We start from the raw sequence: 23,402 nt of genomic DNA, 5'->3' as shown, positions 1-23,402 counted from the left end.
CACAATAAAAAGGAAAGAAACTCTGGGAAACATGGTTAAGAAATATCAGACTCAATTAATAATGGAGCCTTCAACAGCCTTGGAGCGATCCAATACAAACTAAATTTAGACTATATGCCAGTGCTTCTAGCCATGTTTACTTTTATATTTTTATTTTTTTTTGAGATGAAGTCTAGCTCTGTCACTCAGGCTATAGTGCGGGGGCACGATGTTGGCTCACTGCAACCTCTGCCTCCCAGGTTCAAGCAATTCTCTTGCCTCAGCCTCCCAAGTAGCTGAGACTACAGGCGTGCACACCACACCTGGCTAATTTTTGTATTTTTAGTGGAGACAGGACTTCACCATGTTGGCCAGGCTGGTCTTGAACTCCTGACCTCAGGTGATATGCCTGCGTGGGCCTCCCAAAGTTCTGGGATTATAAACGTGAGACACAGTGCCCAGTCCATATTTACTTTTAATTGATTATGTTTTTTTTTTTTTTAATTTAGAGGAAAACTCTTTAAGAAAAATAAATCAGGTTAAAAAATACATTCTTCTAGGTAATGAAAAGTAGGTAAACAACATTAGTTTTGGATTTTAAAAAAATTAAAAACACATTTTTTTATTGGTTCATTTGAAAAAAATGGAAACTTCCAATAGGAAAGGTAGAGCTGAGATGAAGTTAAGGGAGAACGTTACTGAATGGGAAAATATATAATATTTAAAAAATGCAATTTTAAATCATGCGTAACTTGTCTTGGAGTTCATCCCGGATAAGTATCAGTATAGTCAAGGATGATGACGAATTCTGGATTAGAACTGTGTAAAGGTTTGAAATAGCAGTAAGCTCAAGTCTTGGGAATGCAAACTGGATGACATTTTGGAATATCCTACTATCAAAAAGGAGAGAAATGAAGCATAACCTCATATGTCAGTGTATTCTCATAAACAGCCACCTAAAAGGGCATAGCCACAGATGCAGTTAAACATAGCTACAGACACACGTGTGGACCTGGACACCTAGACGCCTGCTTCAGGATATGAAAACTTTCCTAGGTCACAATTATAACAGTGCAATGATTTCTAGAAAAAGAAGATAATTTCCTATCCTGGCTCAGAATGTTAAAAAAAAATGACTTTCCCATAACATTTTCTAATGGATCTTCCAGTCACAGTCTCCTATGGAGGCATAATTTATGTAGTGGATGACAAAAAGGTTTTTATGATATCTGGAATTCATTTAAAATCTTTAGATTGGAAAAATTGAGATCCAATTAAAATCTTCATAAATGACTCTGTTGCATATAAATATATTAAATCAATATGTGTGCAGGCTGAAATTGGAAAATTTATGAGAGTCAGCATGTTAATTCTATTTCTATCAGGGAACTAACTGTATGTTATAACTCTGAGAATTATTGGGTAATGGGGCTGTTTACAATGAGGCAAAACTGAATTTAAATAGCAAATTTTCAACCATGACTTGTCATAACTCATGAAGTCTCCACCTTGAGGCATGGTGAAATCTCACTAGTGAAAGGCCTCTGAGGAGAGCGAAGGTGGACCAGTTGGAGCCAAGAAGAGCCCTCTAGGGAGGCTGATGTAGTGAAAGGGCCAGGTCCAAGGATCTCTCCACGAAAGGAAGCAAAGACTGGCAGGCTGCTCTGTGGCACCCCCACGTAGTAGGTGAGATGCAGCAGTGAGAATCTTTGTTGGAAGTCATTCTCATGCACAGAAGGTGGTAACAGCTTGGTTGGTGAGAGACTGATGAGAAGTGCTGGGTCTTTGTTAAGGTATGACCCAGGGGCTGAGGGTTGAAAAATACAGGGTGAGTGTATCTATCTGGTACACTCAGACTGATAGAGTGTACCTATCCTCTGCATACTCACATATTTACCCTAGGTTTTGTATCCTAGTGTGTATCCCAGGGAGGATTCATACTTACCCTAAATTTTCCTATGGCTGCACTAAGACAACAGGTGAAATGTGAAGAGTGACAAATGACAGAGATTGGGCTTCTAACACACTGGACAGCTGAATGTAACAGTTAAGATGGCAAACCCAGAAGTCCCTAGATTCAAAGCCCTGTTCCCCTAGTTACCAGCTGGGGATGATAACATCCATGTGGATGTTGTGAGGATCAAATGAGATATTTTCTTTAATTGCAGGATGCTTCCATTTTGTTATTATTTTTGGAAATAGAAGCTCTTGGCTTTAAGTCACATAGTGTTAGAGCTGGAAAATTATGCTACACCTGTGGACTTGACTAAGCTATTCCTGTAGTTTGGCCAGTTTTAAAACAAAAAAATGCTGGCAACACACTCCTATCCTCCCAGCCCCAACAAATCTGGCTATCTCCATGCCCTGGTAGGTTCAAAACCTGTTTTTATTTCCATCCAAAAGCTTTTTTTTTCTTTTTTTTCCCCAGACATCAAGAGTGGTCCATCTAAAACAGTGATTGTTAATATTGTTTTGTAAATCTTCCAGTCCAGATTTATTCTAGAACTTGAGTTTGTTTTTAGATTATTATAAATGTGCCTTTATTTCTAGCTGTTCGACATAACTTTTGGATGCTAATAAAAAAATAACACCTTGGGAAGTATGGACATGGGTGGGTAGAAATGTAATTGAGAAAGCCATACCCAAGCCGACTGAGGGACTTAGTAAAGGCCTCATCATGGCATACCCAAGTCATAACATGTGAAAAGTTTGCTCCGTTGGTGTTCATCCTCCTGAGACACCGCAGGCTGATGGCAATCATCCTATTCATCTTCTCCCACAAATCTATCTTTAGTGGAAGATTTTCTTCTTTACATAAAGAGCTATCATTTAAAAAGTGCTCATAGTGCCAGAAATTGAGGTAAATGCATTTGCAAACATTATTATCTCATTTAATTCTCTTGAGGATAGATAGATAAGGTAAGGATTAAAGAGAGTTTAAGAAACTTGATCAAGGACACCCAGCAGGGAAGTACTTAGCAGGGCTGTTCGCTAGGCCTGCTGTTTTGTTTTCCAGATGTACAGACTTTCTAGAGAGAACGATGTGCTCTGCCCACCCTCGCCCCTTTGCCCTGCTGTTCTGCCAGGGACATGCAGGAGACGGAGGCCTTCCTCTAACCTCAACCGCAAGAGGCCTTCCTCTTTTACTAATATTCCTTAGCACAGACCCTTTAAGGGTGTCGGGCTGGGGGACGGTCAGGTGTTTTTCTTTCTCCTTCCTGAGATCTTTGCTTCCAATTTGGCTAAGGCCCTTTCCATGTTATAGTATCATGTATCTCTTATTCTTGTCTTTCTCACTTAACTGTGAGCCCACCTTGATGTTAGATATTCTGAAAGTCATTCTCCTATCCCTGAAAGTTCTTCAATAAAGATTTTTCCTCCACTTAGTGGAAGGTGAAGAAAGTTTATTCCTCCATTTAGTTAATGGCTCAATAAAAAAGTTTGTGGAATTAATCAAGGGATGAGTGAATGAATGAAATACTGAGTTTTCCTGGCCCATGAAGGACCATAAGCTACAGCAGCGGTTTAAAGTATACAGTCCCGAACAAGGAATTCTTACTAAAAACACACCGGATCTGTAAGGCAGAGGAGGGAGGGGCGGGAGGAAGAAGTCGAAGAGCAGGGTGTGGTATTCCAGGGAGACTGAAGACAGGAGCTTCCCATGGAGCAGGCAGTTCATCCACAGGCTCAGCTTCTGCAACCTCCTTCCTGTGGTTACTCCTGCTGTCTAAGAATTTTGCATGTTCTCATCAAGAAAATACCAAATTCCTTGAAAGCCTGGATTCTGCCTTGTGGTTTGTGAGCCAATCTCATGACACCACCAGCCCACAGTGCTTTTCCTGATTCCATGGAGGCAAACTAGACGGAGCTTCTAGCAAGTGAAACTTCTTTTGGGTAAATATTTGGGGGCTGCTTTTAAAATTTTTCTGACAGACCAAGTGGTAAAAATCTGTGTGTGTACACGGAATGCTGTCTCCCTTCTGCAATGCGTTTACTCTCCTTGTAGAAATAACTGCTTCTCTTAGCCGGCTCTTGCTTGGAGCAGGGAAGAGCAAAGTCCTGTCGTGTACACATACACAGTTTATAAACATATACTGTACAATCAACATGTACATATATAATACCATATACACATGTGTGCATCCTGGATCTGTATACTATGCATATACAATTTCATAAACAAGCTTGTACCAGGAAAAGGCAATAATCTATATATTATACACACATACATGTATATGTAAAATATGTACACACACACAAAATATACCATACAGAGTGTAAGGTTCATGACGTCTTTCTTTCGTTGATATTTGTGCTCCCTTATTAGTGGTAAATTATTAATTTTAGATAAGCCCATCACAGAGTGAATTCTCAATCCTTGAACAGCCCAGGAAGAACTTCGTTGCTGCTTTTGAAAAGCCCTTTGATGTGCCCAAAGTCTGCAGAAGGGCGATGCCAAACCCACTCAACTTTGACAAAGTGTGAAACGTCTGTAAAAAGGAGTTCTCTGATGTGTGAGAGCAGACGGAACCGAGAAGAAAAGGCCGTTCTCTGTCCCCCCGCGGGACCCAGGTCCCCGCCTGCTGCGGAGCGCACTCTGCGCGCGTCGAGCCGCGAAAGGTTCACAGAAGAAAACAAGAGAAAGAAGTAGCAGGCACCGAGGGGCCGCCGGCGCCGGCGCCCGGGACGGCACGTGACCCGGGGGGCGGGGCCGCGCGGGCCGCGGGCCAGTGGATGGGGACGGGGGCGGGGCCGCGGCTCGGGGGGCGGGGTCTGTGGCGGCGCAGCTTACACCGCGGTCCCCTTATTTGGATCTGCGGGAATGTGGGCTGGAGCGGTCCTGCCGTGGTACCAGTCTCCAGCCTGCCCCCGGGACTGCCCCTGACCCAGGCGCGCCCGCTGCTCGGTGGCAGGAGGGCCGGCGGAGCGCCATGGCCTGCATCCTGAAGGTAACGACTTGGATCTGTGGCTCGGACGCGTGGTTGGCCAGCCCCTTGCTGCTCTGAGGCACGGAGTCAGCCGCGGTCCCACCGCATCCTCATCTCAGTTGTCTTTTCCTGGCATTGATTTTCTTTTTGTTCCTTTGGCAAATGCATATGGAGGGAGATTCTGAAACATGCAGCTGGCACAGCTTCTTTTCCCACCATTCCTGCCTGCTCGCGCCTGCATTGAAGGAGCTGCAGACTGTTGGCTCCAGGGGAGAGCAGGGCTGTGTGCCGAATAATGGGGATGGTAGGGAGAGGAGGGGTGTTCCCGCGGGTCCCGCGGCTCTGTGGAGCCTGAGGCCTTTCAGGGGCCACAGGGTGGGGTGGAGTGGCTAGGCGTGAGTTGCTGGTGGTAAGGGGCATAGCGCTTTAAATGGAGGGAAGAGTGAGCGGAGGTGGGCTGTACTGTGCCTTTGATCATGTGAAGACAGAAACTTCTGAGTTTACAGGTAGTCCCTTAGGAATGAGTTTTCTATGAGATCTGCTAGCTCGGTTTGCCCTTAGCTCTACTTTGGAAAAGTTCACACGAGGATGTATATGTTAGTAGAGAACCTCTCACTCTCTTTATGCTCATAAATTTGAATAGACAAAATGATTTTATACCCTGTCAGAGTGCGCTCAGCTATCCCTTCTTTGTTGAGTTTTCTTTCTCCAAGACCGGATTCTTAGCCTCAACTGAGCATCTTTCTGGGTTCACAGACTTGTGGCCTCAGGTGGGAGAACTTGGTGTGAAGGCCTCACTTAAAAAGAACTTTCCATCCCACTGGTAGAGGCCCTCCCCTGCCCTCGGTTTTTTTTTGTTTTGTTTTTGTTTTTTTTGGTTTTTTTTTTTTGCACTACCTTTCTGCAAGAACGTAACCTGGATGCATGAATCAAAAACATGCATAGCATGAAAGTTTCCTGGGCCTTGACTGGAGAATGCAAAGACCTAGTTGTCCAAGCCTGGGGGAACTGTGTGACGAAGGAAAATACCAGGAAACAATTCGTTGTTGTTGTGTTATTGTGAAGTAGCATTTATTTCTCTATAAGATGATATGAAGTCATCTACTGCTGTTCTGGTTACCTGAATCGTCTTCTAATGTGCCTGGTGTTAATGATGAAAATAAGAGCCTAACCTCGTGGAACTTGTTTCCCTTTCTTTGCGTAAAGGAGATCAGAAGTTTCCTGTGAGCTTTCTGAACTTCCTCTTTGTGTTTCAGAACATTTTCCAGGACATGAAGAGATAATACATCAGTATTACAATATGGGGTATTTGACCTGGAGGCTCTTAGCACAAGGACTGAAATATGAATATGAGTCATCTTTACTATTCATTGTGTTATTTGCTGAAAGGGACACTGAGGAGCATGATATTTATTGCTGGCCATCTTTTTCTGTTTTGGTTTCTCCCCTGCCTTGTCCTATACATGTGGTAAACATCTTTAATGCACATCCCAAACTACACGTGAATCTGGTCCAATCTTTCTATTCTAGCACTTCACACTGCTCTCAGACATTTGGGACATATCTGTCCACCTTATCTTCCCTCCACTGAAACTAATCTGGGCTTTAGACTCAGAAAGATATGTCTGGACGCTGGCTCTGCCCACTGCTACGTCTGTGATGTTGGACAAGTTACTTAAATGTCTCTGGGCCTTAGTGTCTTCAATATAAGATCAAAGTAGTGGCACCAGCTTCACAAGGTTGCTGTGGGAATGAAATAAGATAGGGTATGAAAAATACTTTGTGGCATAGGCATTTAACATGTGCCATTTTTTCGTCTAACATATAATAATAAGTGCAGTTTGGTTGATCCTTACTATATCCTCAGTCTGTTTCTTATAACTATTATTTTTTATAAAATACAAAATGGTTTTTATTCTTTAATCTTTACATAAAACCCTGAAGGATAAGTATCATTGTTTTAAATCCCATTTTACAGATGAGAAAACTGAGGCTCCCTAGTTTAAGAGATTTGCCCAAGGCCACACAGGGTTAATAACAGAGTGATCCTGGATTTAGACCCAGATATGTCAACCTTCCTCGTATACTTTACTGCTGTTCCAGTACTTTCCCAGCTGATGACTTTTAAGATGGCCTAATACCATTCAGTTCCAACCACCTTTGAGCACCTTTGAGCAATCCCCTTCTCTGGTCATGATCTAGACAGTCTGGGCTGGGTCTTTTTTCTTTGTTGTCTTTGAAAAGCTACAAATGGAGCAGTGCAGAATACAGGTTTCAGTCCAGAGACCTGAGTTCAGTGCAAGCTTGGCTTCTTGCATATGATTTTAGACAGCCGCTGCCGCCTGGAGCCTCAGTTTTCCCATGTTGAAGTGTTCGTAGAATTATACCATTGCATTACAGGGTTGTCATGAGGATAAAACTATGGACTTTTTTTTTTTAATGAAACATTTTCTGCCATTTGCTGACTCTGGACTTGGTGTTGGCATATGTAGAAAAGGAAACATTTTCCTTTGCCCTCTTAGTTTCTGTGCCTGGTCCTGATAGCTAAACTGAGAAAAGGCATATTAACAGAGGAAAAACATACACATTTTATTTGATGTTAATGTTTTTATGTGTACCACAGAGGGCTTCCTATATAAGAAATAAAGACCCAAAGAAGGGGAGAGGCCTGAGAGTTTATAAAGCATTTTAATAAAGAAGGGTAAATTGTGGAAATGTAACAAGACAAAGGAAAAAGGGGTTTTGGGCTGGGGCAGTCGATTGTGAGAAAGTGGGAAATGTATGGGGAAAACTAATGGAAAATAGTTGAGTGTTTTTAGTAGAGATTTATTTTGGTGTTGACTTTCCATCTTTGATCATAAGAATGTTCTCCTCTTCCTGGCACAGGGAAGGGACATTTCTCATGGGAAATTTTATGCCTTGCTTTTAGGTAGAAATGGGGAGGTCAGAAAGCCCTTCCTGTATCTGCTTTTTCTCAATTGCCTTTAGCTCAAAATAATCAGTATGCCAAAGTGATATATTTTGGGGGTAGCCTGTTCTGATTCCTTTTACATCACAAGATGCATAAACCATTGACACCATTCTCAAATGGCTTATGGTTTAGTAAGGGTGATAGAAAAGTAAATGAGTGCTTAGATTACAATGTGAAGAATAAAACTACATAGGTCTGTGGAGGGCATAATAGAAGCATGGAAGGAGACAGCAATTACCCCTGTTATTGGGTAGTCCAAACAGGCTTCCCACTGATGATATTGGAGTTGTGTTTTGAAGACTAAATAGGATTTACTATGACGGAGCTTGTGTTTTAGAAAGATAACTTTTGAGGCAGTGCCAACTTTATTCTGAGGGTTAAGACTTTAATCTTCTCTACGATAGTAGATTTTACTATCCATTTTTACAAATGAGAAAACTGAGATAGAGAGATATTGATTAAAGTATCATTATTGCCTACACAATAGTGACCCTCACTAAGAAGAGACCCCCATGCAGTGGCAGCTAATTTTGGTCTTTTAGGGGATATGGAACTGTCCCCTCAAGGTGCCGTGCGTGCTGAGGGCGCATTCTGCCAATGCATAGGGCTAGTTATCGTAACAGAAAGACGATCACCTCATAATCATTTAATTTTGGAATACAGACTTCACATTGCCTGGACTTTAAAGCAAGAAATATGTGAGTTTTAATTATGGCTCCACTGCTTATTGATTATAGAGCAATAGCAAGTTTCTTGATTTCACTACCTCAGTTTCCAAAATGGGAATTATCGTGCATTCCTCAATGGGTTATTCTAAAGGTTAAACCAGATAATCTGTGTATTAGTTATATTGCAGGGGGAAAAAAGAAACTCTGAATCTTAGCAGGTTCATTTCTTGCCATGCTGCTGGTTAGGCAGCTCTCCTGTGTAGCTCTACTATTGAATAAAGAAGCAACTCAAGGACAAGTCTTTTTATTATTATTATTTTTTTGAGACAGATTCTCACTCTCTTGCCCAGGCTGGAGTGCAGTGGCGTGATCTTGGTTCGCTGCAACCTCTGCCTGCTGGATTCAAGCAATTCTCATCTCTCAGCCTCCCAAATAGCTGGGACTACAGGTATGCACCCCTATGCCTGGCTAATTTTTTGTATTTTTAGTAGAGACGGGGTTTCACCATGTTGGCCAGGCTGGTATTGAACTCCTGGCCTCAAGTGATCTGTGTGCCTTGGCCTCCCAAAGTGTTGGGATTACAGGCATGAGCCACCGTGCCCGGCCTAGGACCAGTCTCCTTTCATCAAGCAGCTCTGATGTCTTCTTGGGCCCCAGAGCCCTTGTCAGATTCTCTGTTTTCAGCAGCTCCAGGAGACAGATTACAGGGAAGATCTCATGGGGGTGTTTAAAAAGTCTCTCAAATTTGACAGACAGGAAAACTCTTTGCTTTAATTTGTATTTATTTGATCATTAGTGAAGTTAAGCTTTTAAATTTGTATTAGTCGTTTGTCTTTCTTCTTTTATAAATTATAGATACTTTAAAATTTTATGCAATAAAAAACCCATCCGTATTTTCTTTTATGATTTCTACCTTTGGTCAGCAGGTACATTTTCAGCACAGTGTCTTGTACACTTTCATTTTTAAAAAATATAGGTGAATTATATTAACTTTTGTATCAGAAGTGGAAATTGAGTGGACATGTAGACACAAGATCCTTGTGAATCATTTCTGCCTTCAAAAAGATTATGGTTTTGCCAGGTTGATGAGGCTTATGAACATGAAGCAGTTAGCTGATACGATAGATGCGTGACTAAGCCACAATTACCTTTTCTCCAGTGACCTGTCCTCATGTATTTATCTTGATTGATAGGTAATTAGATGAATGATGATACCAAGTTCTGAACTTGGCATCTTCTCATTTCCTCTTCCTCCCCCTGCCCCAGATCTAATCCTTCTCTACAGTGCATCAGTTCTGTCTCAGGAAAACCTCTCAACTCTGCCCCTTACTTTCCATCCTTACTCCCTCTGCCTTGTTCAACTCCTACTTTAGAGTCGCATCTGTGATCAAGCCATCCCTGCCTCAGCAGGCTTCCTCTGTGCTCCTGTGGTCTTAGTTCTTGTCCCTGTAGTAGCAGGTATTACCATGTACTGTCAATAAACTGCTTTCATGCCCAACTCTTGTTTGACTATCAACTGTTGGGGAGCCGTGGCCTTCCAGTGTTTACTGAGCATCTGTAAATGAGTTCTGTTCTTACCCTAAGTGAGATTATAGACTCAGTGAGAAGGCAAATAATTAAACTAGTAATTAAAAGTATGCAAAGTACTTTGAAAGTTACACCTCATGGTATGGGAGTATATGGGTGGGGTGGTGACGGTTACTTAACTGAATGTGGAAGGCAGCAAAGGCTTTGTTTTATTCAACTTGGTATTCCTAAGAACTAGCCTGGCTCTCAGTAGGTGATCCTTAAGTATTTGCTGAATGTATGAGTGGTGTTATTAATTTTTTTTGATGTCAGTTATAGACACAGGTCCAACCTGTCTTCTGAAAACAGCTGAGCATTTCAAGGATGTGGCATGGATTTTTTTACTCTAATGTATAGCAGGCAGATTAGAGCTTGTCAATTAGTTTGCTCCTTAAATTTTTTCTTAGTATGTTTCTTGTAGGTAGGTCTGTTACCATTCCTCATATAAAATCTGGGGCCAGTTTAAGATTTGGGGTTGGAGGGATGCGGAGATGAGAGAACTGGACTAGAAGGAGGAAAAAAGGGAAGTGTAGGCATGGTTTAACTTTCGTCATGATCATTTTGGTTCCCCAGATTAACAGAAACAGATAAACCAAAAAAAAAAAAAAAAAAAAAATCAAAAACCAAACACCCACAACCAAACGATTGTGTGGTTCTCAAACAATGAGGTCTCAAAGCATTTGAAAACAGTATGGCTTCAATGAGACTGGAAAGCCACAGGGACTTCACAGGTACACAGATGATAAATCTGAAACCGTAGGATAACCCTGGCAAGTAGACAAGTCACTTCATTTAATAAATCTGCTATGACATTTCTTACTGCTGCCCAGGAAATGCTGAATTCTCAGCAGCTGCCTGGCCTAATTTCCAGTCTTACAGTGACTGAGCAGATGCTTTTGCTACGTATATCAGCACACTGTGGGGAATGAGTGACTTGGGTAAAAGTAGTGCTCTTTGGATGAATTGATAACAACTGCAACAATAGGTGCCATTTATTGAACAGCCAGAGTGCTCAGGCTGGGTTCTGTGCTAAGTAAACTTTTATTACAAATGAAGACACTGAAGTTCAGAAAACCTAAGTAAATTGTCCCATGTCCTGTGGTCAGTAAGTGATGGAGGTGGAGTTCACCCTGGCTTTGTGTGGTTATAAAGCAGGGGTGTTCAAACTTTTGGCTTCCTTGGGCCACATTGGAAGAATTGTCTTGGGCCACACATAAAATACACTAACACGAATGACAGCTGGTGAGCTAAAAAAAAAAAAAAAAAAAAAAGCAAATCGCAAAAGAAATCTCATAATGTTTTAAGAATGTTTACAAATTTGTGTTGGGCCACGTTCAGAGCTGTCCTGGGCTGCGGGTTGGACAAGCTATAGAGCCTGTCTCTTACTTTCAGTGCCAATTTAGTAAATATTTACAGGGATTCTGAATTTATTTTACCATCTTCTACCCCAGGCAATATCCAGTCTAGACAACTTCCTAATCTGGTGGCCTGATGGGGACCACTTTTAGCTGTGTTGTTTTTATTTGTTCCTTTAAGTTTCCTTTGTGGCAGCAGAACTAGAGGAACTAGAGGGGCTGCAAAGACTGAGGAGATAAGAAGGTTTTAATTCTGTTTAACTCTGAATAGATCTTTGACCCTGGGCAAGTTCTGTGAACCTGTGTGTCCTTTTTTGGGGCGGGGGGAGTGAGGGAAAGTTGGATTTACCCTGAACACAAGCTTCAGGGCCCTTCCAAGGTTCTGAAAGAGACACTAGCATTTTGGTATTTATAATTTTATATTCATTTTATCAAGGAATCCCACAAATCGTATACATTTCAGGCTCCCCCACATAGATCTGTCCCTTGGGTGGTGTTGGAGAACAAAAGAGATAATACCTGTGAATGCACTTCGCAAAGCAGAGTGCACTGCACAGGCGTGAAGTGGAAATGGCAAAAAAACATTATTAGTATTATTAGTACTGATAATATCTGGAATCATGGAAACCTTTGTTGAAGGACTTGTGGGAGAAAGAAGGGGTTTAGGTCTGAGGAGAACGGAGGAAGCCTATTAAGCTTTCTAGTAAACCACTGAGCGGAGTTATGAAAGCTTCTCTCCAGGAGAAAAATTTCTGTTTGTGAGAATTTCACACACACTTATGCCTGAGGGCGGGGAGTTGAATGAGGTTCTTTTCTGTTTCCTGGCTTGAGGGAACAGTGGAGGAAGGCATTTTTCTAATTGGAGGGAGTAGATTTACAAGTGCTACCTGGATCCCATTACCAAAAGCTGCAGTTAGCTCTTGGTTATTAAAAGGCTCATTATTCAGTTTATGGATTATCCAGACCCTGTTCACCTCCAGCCATTCTGATGTACACTTTTTATGCCTTTTACTGCCAATTAGCGCCTTCACCTGAGCAGAGAAAAAAGGGGGTGCTAAACCCCAAATTTGTTAATTTCTCTCCTTGTTAGCAGCTCTGTAAAGGTTTGTCAGCAGGAGAGTGGGCCTAGGAAAAGGTTCAAATGAGGTGAAGGGGTTATCTGCGCTTTCTCTATTGCTGTTTCTCTCAATTCAAAAATTGAGACTAGGCTCTGGTTCTGATTGTAAACTGATTTAAAGTCAGTAAGTCAGAGACCTTGGCCTGGGATAGTAAGAGACTTTAATAAACAGCAGCCCTAGGGTAGGTGACATTCTTTGAGAAGCCCCTTACCCCACACTCCGTATCTCCAGGCCTCTCTTTCATTTCCTGTGTGATGTGGAGGGGTGGGGCCAACAACATCTGGTACTTGAGAGAGTGAGGGAGAATTAACTCCTAAACAGATTTGTCGGAGGCCAGGAAAACAGGATACTTGGGTCATTTTCATGTTTTTTGGTTTTTTTTTTTTAAAGGTGTGTGTCTCTGTGCGCACATAGTAAATATAAATATATATCCACATTCGTTCAGTCTTATCTTAATATTTATTCAGATTTGAAAACTATCGCACGTAAAATCCTTTTCTGGAAGGGACTTCTCTCCGATTTCAAAGGCTATTTGGTTTCTTAGTGAATTTATTGGCTGTGCATTTACTAGACACAAAGTAAAAACTTCTTTGGTCAGCTGTGAAAACTATTTGTGTCTTGCTCTGAGAAGATCATGATCACAAGGGAATTGGAAGTAAAATGTGTATGTTCTGGGTTGGAAATGAGTCCTCATCTGGGATTAAAACCTGGTTGCAATACTCATCTTAGATTTTGAGAACTAGAATGAGCAAATGACTGTTGTGAGTTGATCCCTCTCTTTGGGACTAGTGGGATATGCACTTGCGGAGAGCAGGGCTGTGCTTCCTGGTGCCTTTTGCTGTGTGGCTGGCCGCAACAATGGGCTGGACTCGAAAGAAAGAGAAGTGAAAGTCTCTCTTTGTGAAGCGTTTGCCTTATCAGAGAAAGTGGTACCAGAGAAGAGACACGAGAACTGCTCTCTGGGGTGTGGGCAGTAAGAAGACTGCGGGGTGCAGAGGTCAGAGCTAGACCGACTCTGAGTCCCATTCTGGCTTTGTGATTAATATGAATAAAACAATAATACCCTTATTTCATGGTCTGTAGCAGTGCTGTCCAGCAGAAATATAATGTAGGCTTTTTATGCAATTGTACGTTTCCTAAGAGCCATATTTCAAAAAAGCAAAAAAGAAACATGCAGAATTTAATAATGTGTTTTATTTAACTTGATATATCCAAAATACTTTCATTTCAAAATGTACTCAATATAAAAATTAATGAGATATTTATATCTTTTTTTTACAAACAGTTCTTAAAACTTGGTGTACGTTTTACACTTATAGCATCTCTCAGTTTGAATTCTAAAGTTTTCATCAGAAATACTTGATTTGTATTTTGATTTTACTAATTTAAAGTTAAAAAGTAGGTTCACTCGTCTAAGTTGACTTGTGCTTAGATCTTTTCCAATAGCTGAATGGAGCATTATTTTTTAAAGGCAAATTAGTTAAAATGAAATGAAATTTTAAAAATGTGGTTTGTCGGTTATGCCAGCCATGTTTCAATGCTCAAAAGCCACACGTGGCTAGTGGCTACTGTGTTGGACAGCGCGCTCCTGCGGGCATTCCTCTCCACCATCAGAAGAGACCACCAGACTCAGAGACACTGAGAGTAGTGTAAGGGGCTGCAGAAAGGATTGGCCGCCAGGTCAGTTTCAGATGGGGTGGGCACACCTGTTGGCTGGACTCCTGGCAGCCAAAGGCTGGCGACTGATGAGCAAGTAATGGGTGCCTGACTCAGGGACACATGTGAGCCTTTGATGAGCCCTTGAAATTTTATCTGAAAATGCAGTCCTTGGTTTCACCATACCCTGAGCCTACTTTGACCCCAGATGTTGTGCAGCTGTGAATTTTCCCAAGGGAGTGCTGCTTTGTGGTGTGTGTGAGTTGGCTCTCTGGTCTCAGTGTGGTAGTGTGCACTCCTGGAGGCTTTGAGGGCAGACGCAGACTTGATGCGCTTTTATTTGAGTTGTTTCATTGCTCCAGGAGGGTATTACACATATGGGAGCAATTTAAACGTCCAGAACAAACCACATGTCTTCTTTTAAGTCAAGAGAGCAAGGTGATTGCAGTTTCTTTGTTCGGTTTGCTTGTTTTTTACTGCTTCTTTCTGTGTGTATAAATTCAGCGACATGCTAATAGACATATGGCCAATGGTGCTTCGAGAAAATCTGTTTGTAAACCTGAGTCTCTGTTTTGCCTACACATTTGCATTGTATTCCTGCCCTGCTCCAACTCGTTGTCCTAGATCATCCAGTGTTATCATTTTTTTTCATGAGATGAACATTTCATTATTATAAGACAGTAGCTGTCATTTGCTGAGGGCTTTCTGCGTGTCAGGCAGCCTACTAGGTAGTTTATAGATATTTATTGTCTCACAACAACCTTCAGCATGGGCAGGATTGGTTTCATTTGACAGATGACAAAACTCTGGCTTGACAACTTTACCAGCATGAGAGTGCTAGACTAGGGTCAGCAAACTACCTCCTGTAGAACAAGGCCGGCTTGCTGCCTATTTATATGCAGCTCCTGAGTAAGAATGGCTTTTGTGTTTTTAAATGGTTGAAAAAACAATCAAAAGAAGAATAAGAGTTGACAGGTGAAAATGATATGAAATTCAAATTTTTCACCCATAAATAAAGTTTTATTGAAACACAGCCATGCTTATTCACCATATCTGCTTTCATGGCACAAAGGCAGAGTTGAGAAGTTGAGATGGGTACTGTATGGCCTATAAGGCCCAAAATGGTTACTACCCATCGCTTCACAGGTGAAGTTTGCCAACCGTTGTGCTAGGCTGTTGAGTTCTTTCACTGGAATTTAAGAACCACAGCGAAGGGCAGTGTGGTTCTTTCATGTCTGGCCAGCACCAGGCCTCATGCCTCACACCCTGAATGGTGGGGATATTTACTGAGCATAGAGCTAAATACAGTATGTGGAAGAGGAGACTGAAGCTTAGAGAGGCCAAGTGACTGCCCAAAGTCTCACAGTGGGGCTGGAATTCAGACCCAAAGTCTGAACTCCTAACAGTTATGTTGACCTCAGTGCTGCAAAACTTGAACTACATCAGGACCACTGGAAGGGACGGTTGTACTAGAGTTTGCTAGGCCTTACCACTGTTTCTGATTCTTCCAGTCTGGGGTGTGACTCAAGAATTTGTATCTCTAACAAGCCACCAGGTGATAGTAGCACTGCACATCTGGGAACCCCACTTTGATTAACCCTACCATATGACATCCAGCTCAATGAACAGTTGTTGAGTTATGGAAATTGCAGAGCATAGATTCAAACCCATGCATTCCCCAAAAGAAATTGACTAGAAATTTAAATCAATTTAGAAATTTAAGTGCAGTGTATTCCAGTCAACTTTCTTGGCATTGTAATAATTTGATTTCTGCCTTTGTTGTTTTCATTAAACTCAAGATTTCTTCTGATGCTATGAGGCTCAGGCCACCACGCACATTGAAAAACTTTTGCCTTTGCACGAGCTAGGGGCTGGGACTAAAATTAACCTCTCACTGGTGGCATCACTTGTGTCTGGAAAAATCAGTTTATGATTATTTCTAAACCAAGGAATTTTGTTCCTGCTGATTGCATATCAAATCCTTTCTCACACTTCGGACCCCCCACTTCTTTGCTGGCTAACAGGGAGAATTAGGGGTGCAGGAAACAGCTTTCACAGTTAGATTATGCTGGCTTTGGTTACAAAATTTAATGCATTAGTGCTAGAGTTCACTATCTTAATTACTGGGTTAGTCTCATATTTAAAAAGTCATTATTTAAGGATTAGGAATGGGGAAATCGAAGACTGGTGAAAGATGATAGTTTTTTTTTCATGTTGATGATTCCTAGCCTTGTTTTAGACTTTTATAAGTAATAAAAAGCACTGGATACTGCTGATTTAGTCTCTTCCTATAGGCTCACATTTGTTTAAAGAAGGAAATTGCTCTGTAAGTTTTCCCTTTTGCTTTTTCCTAGCTCTCTATTTCTGTGCCTTTATCTATAGTGCAGCCTGTTTTTCTGATGTTCCTTCTTCATCTCCAGCCTTCGTGCCCCTTCCGAATACAGGTGTTGTGGGGATCGTTAGCTAGGATGTCTAAGGAACCATACTATCAGCCCAAGAGAAGGGAAGCTTGGTGAACTCTTAAAACCAAGCGGATGAAACCCTCTTGCAGAGTCCCAGGATATAAGCCATGCCATTAGGAATCCTTCTCTGGGAAATATGAATCATTGCTATGCCTGACATAAAATCACTGGCATGGTGTTCATGACAGCTCACCATGTCATCCCTCACACCTTTGCCATGGCCTGGAGGCTGACTTCACTACTACTTGTGTTTGTTCTTTTATTGCTGACCTTGTCAACCAGGTCATTCTTTCTCTCTTCCTATTTCTAAGAGAAAATTCATTCCCCAGAACCAGCAAGTACCTGAACCATTGCCACTTTATGTGTGCTGCCTTATTTATTTTTCGTCTCATTCTTTTGGCTGGGAGTAAAAGAACGTTTCTCTCCTACTCTGGTTTATGTTGCCTGATTATCTGTTCGTCGGCTGGTTTGATGTTTATTTAATTCTGCCATGCTGCTTAACCTCAGCAGCCTGGTTTTGTGGCTTGATTTGAGCCAAGATTTCTGCGTGTGACTTCTAACTTGTGGGTAAATTAAGGTTTGTTTTTCTCTCACCCATCTTTGACCCATGATATTAAAACCTTATTTGAAGAAAGGACATCCAACCCATATACCACTCTAGATTTCTGTGTTAGAACTGTTGAAATCCACTATACATTATTTCAGATTTATGTAAGTGAAAGGGATCTGGGTTTGACCTTTTCCCCACTTATCTTCAGCAAATAGAGACGTGTGAAGAGGAAGTTTATTTATCAAGCACTTACAGACAATCTAAGTACTGTGGGTAAGAGGAGGGGTAGAGAGAATGGAGATAAAAGATTCACTGAAGATCTAGTTGTTTTTCTAGGGGAATTTAGGGTGTGTATGAATAGTAATAATAATTGTAACAATAGCTTACATTTACTGAGTGCTTACCTGTAATGTGTTGGGGCTTTATATTTGTGGATTATCTCATTTTATCCTCACAGGCTCATGAGATACATCCACCGAGGTGAGGAAATGAAGGCTTGGTGAGGCCAAGTCACCTCTCAAAGGTCATACTACTAGTAAAAGAGGGGTTATACTTTGAATCCAGGAGTTTGGCTGAAGTAACATACATTTCCTAGAATATATTACTAAGATCATACATAGATAAACTTATTTGTAACTTGCCCATGATAATAATAACTTTAATGATACAATAATATCAGCAAACATTTTCTGGACACTTACTGTATGATAGGCATTGTATTTAATCCATACACATGATGTATTTTCATGTTTAATAATCCTATTAGAAATCTATTTTGTCTGAGGAAACTGAGGCTCGGAGAGAACTGAAGTTCTTTGTCCGAGGTCTTGTGGCCAGTGAGTGGAACACCTGTGGGATCATATTATTTGTATAATTGTTATTGTTATTAGCTAACAGTTACTATTGTGCAGTAAGGACTAGGCATTGTTCTCAGCACTTTACACTTATTAATTCATTTAATCCTCATTTTACAGGTAAGGAAACTGAGGCACAGAGTGTTTAAGTTACAAAACTATTCTGTGGCAGTGGTAAGATTTGAACCCAGGCAGTTTGACCCTGGAATCTGTAACAGACGCGCCTATGACCACAGACTTTGTTTCCGTTGCCATTTTGGTGGTCTATCTCCTAGAGCAGAGAATCGCTAGTACTATTACAAACCAGTCCACTAACAAATTAACCTACTTAAAAGGAGCTCGTGGAAATGAAAATATAACTTGAATTTTAACTTGAAATAAACTGAATTTTAAAAATCCTTTGAGACTTTTTGAAAAATGTATTTGAAGAATTTCCAATCAGATCCACTTAGGAAGGCCCACTGAGGTCAAATCAGACGTGGAGGAATTAATTTCCTTGTGGAGCTGGTGTTGAGCATAAGAGTCCATCGTGCTGTCTGGGTGGGGAATGCCAGGCAGCTTTCCTTCTTTGCTTTCCCTGTTCTCCCCTCAATCACGCATCTCTCTAGATAAGGCCACAGAACAGCCAGAGTGATCTTTTAAAAAGTAAATAAGATCATGGCAGCCTATTTGTTTGTTGATCTGTCAGTCAAAAAACTAAAAGGATCACAAAAAAAACTAAAGGGATCACAACTGTTTTGTTTATCGCTGTGTATCTATCATCTAGCACAATGCAGTCAACAAAAGAATGATGAAATGAATTAATTTTAGGCAAAATATTTAGCATGTGCAAAGATATGGTGGCATGAAGGAACAGGACATTTTGGGAAACAGTGAAAAGTTGTGGATGGCTGGCATTGAGCTGGCTTTGGGAGCTGGAAGAGATAATACAGTTGGGTCAGATCATAAGGACATGTAGATTCTGTCAAGGAGTGTAGATTTTATTCTCTAGAAATGGGGAAACACTAAAGGATTTTTTTTTTTTTTTGAGATGGAGTCTCGCTCTGTCGCCCAGGATGGAGTGCAGTAGCACGATCTCGGTTCACTGCAAGCTCCACCTCCTGGGTTCACGCCATTCTCCTGCCTCCACTTCCCAAGTAGCTGGGACTACAGGCGCCTGCCACTACGTCCGGCTAATTTTTTTTTTTTTTTTTTTTTGTATTTTTAGTAGAGACGGGGTTTCACTGCGTTAGCCAGGATGGTCTCGATCTCCTGACCTCGTGATCTGCCCGCCTCGGCCTCCCAAAGTGCTGGGATTACAGGCATGAGCCACCGTGCCCGGCCACACTAAAGGATTTTTAAACAGAGTCCTTGGGTTGGCTCTGGCCATTGTATTTTGTATTTGGAAATTATTTGTCTCAATGATAATTTTGCTACAATGATTGCACAGGGGTAATTTCAAACAGAACTTTGAAAGTTAAAATATGCTAAAGATCTAAGTGTGCTTGTTTAAGACAGAGCTTGGCGTTGTATGTATCAAATGGGTCAAGCCAATGACAACATAACTGAACATTTTCTACAAATAAGTTACTGGTTGTACAGGTTGTTAAATTTTCCATATGATGAAGGGAATCAAGTTTGAGCATTATCTCTTGGGTCATTTAGACGACACATTGTGGATTTATGGCTCCTTTTGGTAGAGTCAACTCTTGACATTCAGTTGACAGTATTGCCCTTAAGGAGGGTGCTAGGTGGTCCTTCCCTCAGGGTCACTATATAGCAGCTGTTTGTGAGTCCTGCCTTGGAAAGACAATATTATTCTTTCAGCAGCTACTATTTATTGAGCACCTACAATGTGGCAGATGAACGAATCATCTTACCTTATGTGAGTAAACTTTATAGCATCTCTTTGAGGTAGATGTGTCCCCATTTTATAAACGGAGACACTGGCTCAGAGAAGGTAAGAGTAACTTAGAATGCACTTACGTACACCTGGGTGTGCACCGAGAGTGTGTTTATATACACCTAGAAGTTAAGAATAACTTATCTGAGCCACGGTTTCTCCATTGTAAGTGCTAGTGGGGCCAGGGAGTAAAATTCAGATCTGTCTGACCCAAAATACCTTGCTTTTAACCATCTGGTCTTCTACCTCTCTAGAGGAGAGAATCATTTAGGAAGGAGCCTATGGAAATAATTTTGATATGAATTAAACTGATTATCTTTTAAAAGTCAAGGAGTTCTTAGAACTTTTCTTTGATGTTAAGAACTTTTAAACTAGATCATACTTAAGAAGACAATTTATTTCACTTGCTTAGTTCAAGTCAGACCTGGTGGAATTAGTCTCACTGATAAGCAGATACTTGAACAGAATCTTGATGAGTAAGCATGAACATTAACTTCAGGCTAACTGGCCGGATGGCTGTGCCTCCTCGTCTACCCACCTACTGGTCTCCCTGCCACAAGTTCCTCTTCTTCATTTGTCACTCTTTTATCTGTTCTTGGCACAGCAACCAGAAGGAATTTTAAAAGATGCACATAAGATGATCTCATTCCCTTTCTTCTCTGGTCAGTGGCTTCCTTTTTCCTTTGGAATACATTACCATCTTTGAATTGTGACTCCACAGGCCTACAGGATCCCTTTCCAGTCTCCTCCAAGGCACTCAGCCTCTTATTGTTTATTTTCTAGCTACTCAAGGGTCTTTTCTGGCCCTGAATCTGAAACATGACATTTGTGGAAAATGATGGAAAGTACTTTATGGCTAAAGCTTAGTCTGGACTTTGGGGGCTGGTGGGACATTAGGTAGACTAAGGGGTTTGGACTTGACCTTGTAGGTAATGGAACACTTTTGAGACATTTTTAGCACAAAACTAAATGTAATGGAGCCACTGAGCTGGGGAGTAGAATATTCTTCTATTGTCTTTTTAGAGTGCTCAGAGTCCCTGCGTTGCCACTGGTCATTGCCCTTTGTACTTGGAAATGACTTGTTCCAATTATGACAGCCTTGCAGTTGCACAGGCCGAATGTTTATCAGAAAACTGTAAGTTAAAACATGGCAATGACATCTCTCTCCTTGTGTGTCATATTTAACGCACATGTTCTCTGAAATCAAGAAGCTGGGCTAGGATCTTGCACTGGCCCCAGACCCTTTTCTGTTGTGACCATGCTTCAGTGAGAATGTGTCACCTGTAAAATGAAGATAAGCAAGAATATCAGTCTGTTTGAAAGTGCTAATAAAAGTAAAATATTCTTGGCAAATAAAGCTATTAATGTAGGTGTTGAAATTTTCATTTAGTCAGAGCAGTCCTAAATTTAAATGTAACCTTTTGAGCCCTTAGATCATTGAGTTAAGACTCTTTCTCATGTGGATGAACAGTAAATGCTTGTGATCTGAAGATGTAAATTGAGAGGAGTAAGGGACTTCTGGCCCATTGTGCAGGAATGCCTACTGTTTGTTTCCCTGACTTACGACAGTGGTCTCGTAAGATTATGATATCACATTTTTACTGATCTTTTCTGTGTTTAGATATGTTTAGATACACCGATACTTCCCATTGTGTTACAGTTCTTATAACTACAGTAGATAGCACAGTAATGTGCTGTATGGGTTTGTAGCCTAGGAGCAATTGGCTATACCACGTAGCCTAGGTGTGTAGTAGGCTCCACCACCTAGGTGTATGTGAGTACACTCTGTAATGCCCACACAACTACACTTAAGGATGCGGTTCTCAGAACGTATCCCTATCCTTGAGCCATTCATGACTGTATGTATATGTCAGTTAAAGCTTATAACAACCCTGCGAATCTGTTTTTTCATCCTGCTGTGGTTTGGATTGTTTATGAGGAAATGCAGGCTTAGAGAAGTTAATTGCTTGAAGTCGGAGAGTTAGGAGATCCTTCAGTTTTGACTGATGTCAACCTCCGTGCTCTTAACCCCAGCTCTGTCCAAGTCATAAGACCGTCCTATAGACAGGCCAGAATGGTACAGGTGGAAACACAGGAAGAGATCTCCTTTCCTATAGACCTTAAATAAAAATGTCTCTTGGACCATCTTGTCTGAAAGCCCATCTTTTTGGGTTTATTTCTCTGATTAGAGAGATACTTTGTTTTGCCTAATACATATTTTTAGAAAGTAGTACAGGCGTCAGTCTTTTGTAAACTCTTTGAGATTTAAATAAGGAAGTTTGCTCTTTGAAGGACTTTGTGGCTAATCCCTTGGTAAAGAAGTATCTTATAATTGACTATGAATGCCTTAGTAGCTATTCTGTTTCATAACTTGACTTTCAAAAAATAATAATGGCAAAAGATGACATTTTTTGATAAGCACCAGGTGCTTTTAGAGGCAATTTTTATGGGAGTTTCTAATGTAATCATCACAGCAACCCTTCAAAATGGGTGCTATTATTGTGTCCATTTGACAGAGAAGTAAACTGAGGTGACAGTGGCTAGATGCAGGGATGGCTTCATGGCATGTGACCTGCATGATCACACAGGACCCCATGCTTAGAAGGGCCCCATGCTTGGTGTAATATTCTGCAGTTATTGTCGTAAAAGACTTCATAATTTTGAACAAGGGCCCTGCATTTTTATTTTGCATGGGGCCTCATAAATGATGTGATTGGTCCTGCCTAGCCAAATTGTCCAAGGCCATTCCATGGTGAGCAGCAGAGTTGAGGTTCAAACCCAGACTGCCTGGCCTCCAGCGTGACTGCCTGGCCTCCAGCGTGACTGCCTGGCCTCCAGCGTGACTGCCTGGCCTCCAGCGTGACTGCCTGGCCTTCAGGGTGTGCTCTTTCATTGTGTCCTCCTGCTTCCCATATTCCCATGTTCTTAAGCACTGTCCTCCATCTTGTTTTTCTCTGGACGTGTCTTTAGAGGCAGAGGCAGGTGGTTTGACTCATGTCTGTTGAATTCTAAAGATTCAGAATTTATTTGTTCAACTGAATGTTTGATACATATAATTTCCTAATTAGGTTTGTGGGAATGCAGTAGTAAAGATTTGAAGATATGGCAAGAATTGCATATCCTGGCTATAGTGAAAAATCAGTCTAAAAATAAATTGGAATAAAGTGGCAACATTGTAACGTATTTGCTTTGTACAGCTTTAATGGAAAAAGGAAAGGAAAGAATACATATGAAAAGAAGGCAGTCCCTTGGCGCTGTGGACTGGGGACACTTAATTACCATGTACAATTTTATGGACTGTTTATGAGAAGCTTCTTTTTAACTTTTCATAGATTGCAGTAAAGGAAAATATAGAAAGATAGAGGAGGATTTTCATCACGTTGGCAAAAACTGTTCCTCCATCATCTATGGCT

At 41.3% G+C, this 23,402-nt stretch overlaps 1 protein-coding gene across 2 annotated transcripts in view; it reads left to right on the top strand.

Annotated features, from left to right (window-relative positions):
* Positions 1-4,753: 4,753 nt before the first annotated feature.
* The window catches only part of ST6GALNAC3 (ST6 N-acetylgalactosaminide alpha-2,6-sialyltransferase 3), a 571,422-nt gene continuing 552,773 nt past the window's right edge, over positions 4,754-23,402 (top strand). For both annotated transcript variants that reach the window (XM_003260221.3, XM_030825174.1), the window contains exon 1: positions 4,754-4,928. In XM_003260221.3, the coding sequence (XP_003260269.1) occupies positions 4,911-4,928 (18 nt within the window). In that variant the 5' untranslated portion in view covers positions 4,754-4,910. The remainder of the gene's footprint in view (positions 4,929-23,402) is intronic.

The sequence above is a fragment of the Nomascus leucogenys genome, chromosome 12, assembly GCF_006542625.1.
Source record: "Nomascus leucogenys isolate Asia chromosome 12, Asia_NLE_v1, whole genome shotgun sequence".
NCBI lineage: Eukaryota > Metazoa > Chordata > Mammalia > Primates > Hylobatidae > Nomascus > Nomascus leucogenys.
The sequence above is the reverse complement of the archived record's forward strand: the minus strand, read 5'-3'. Positions and strand labels throughout refer to the sequence as shown.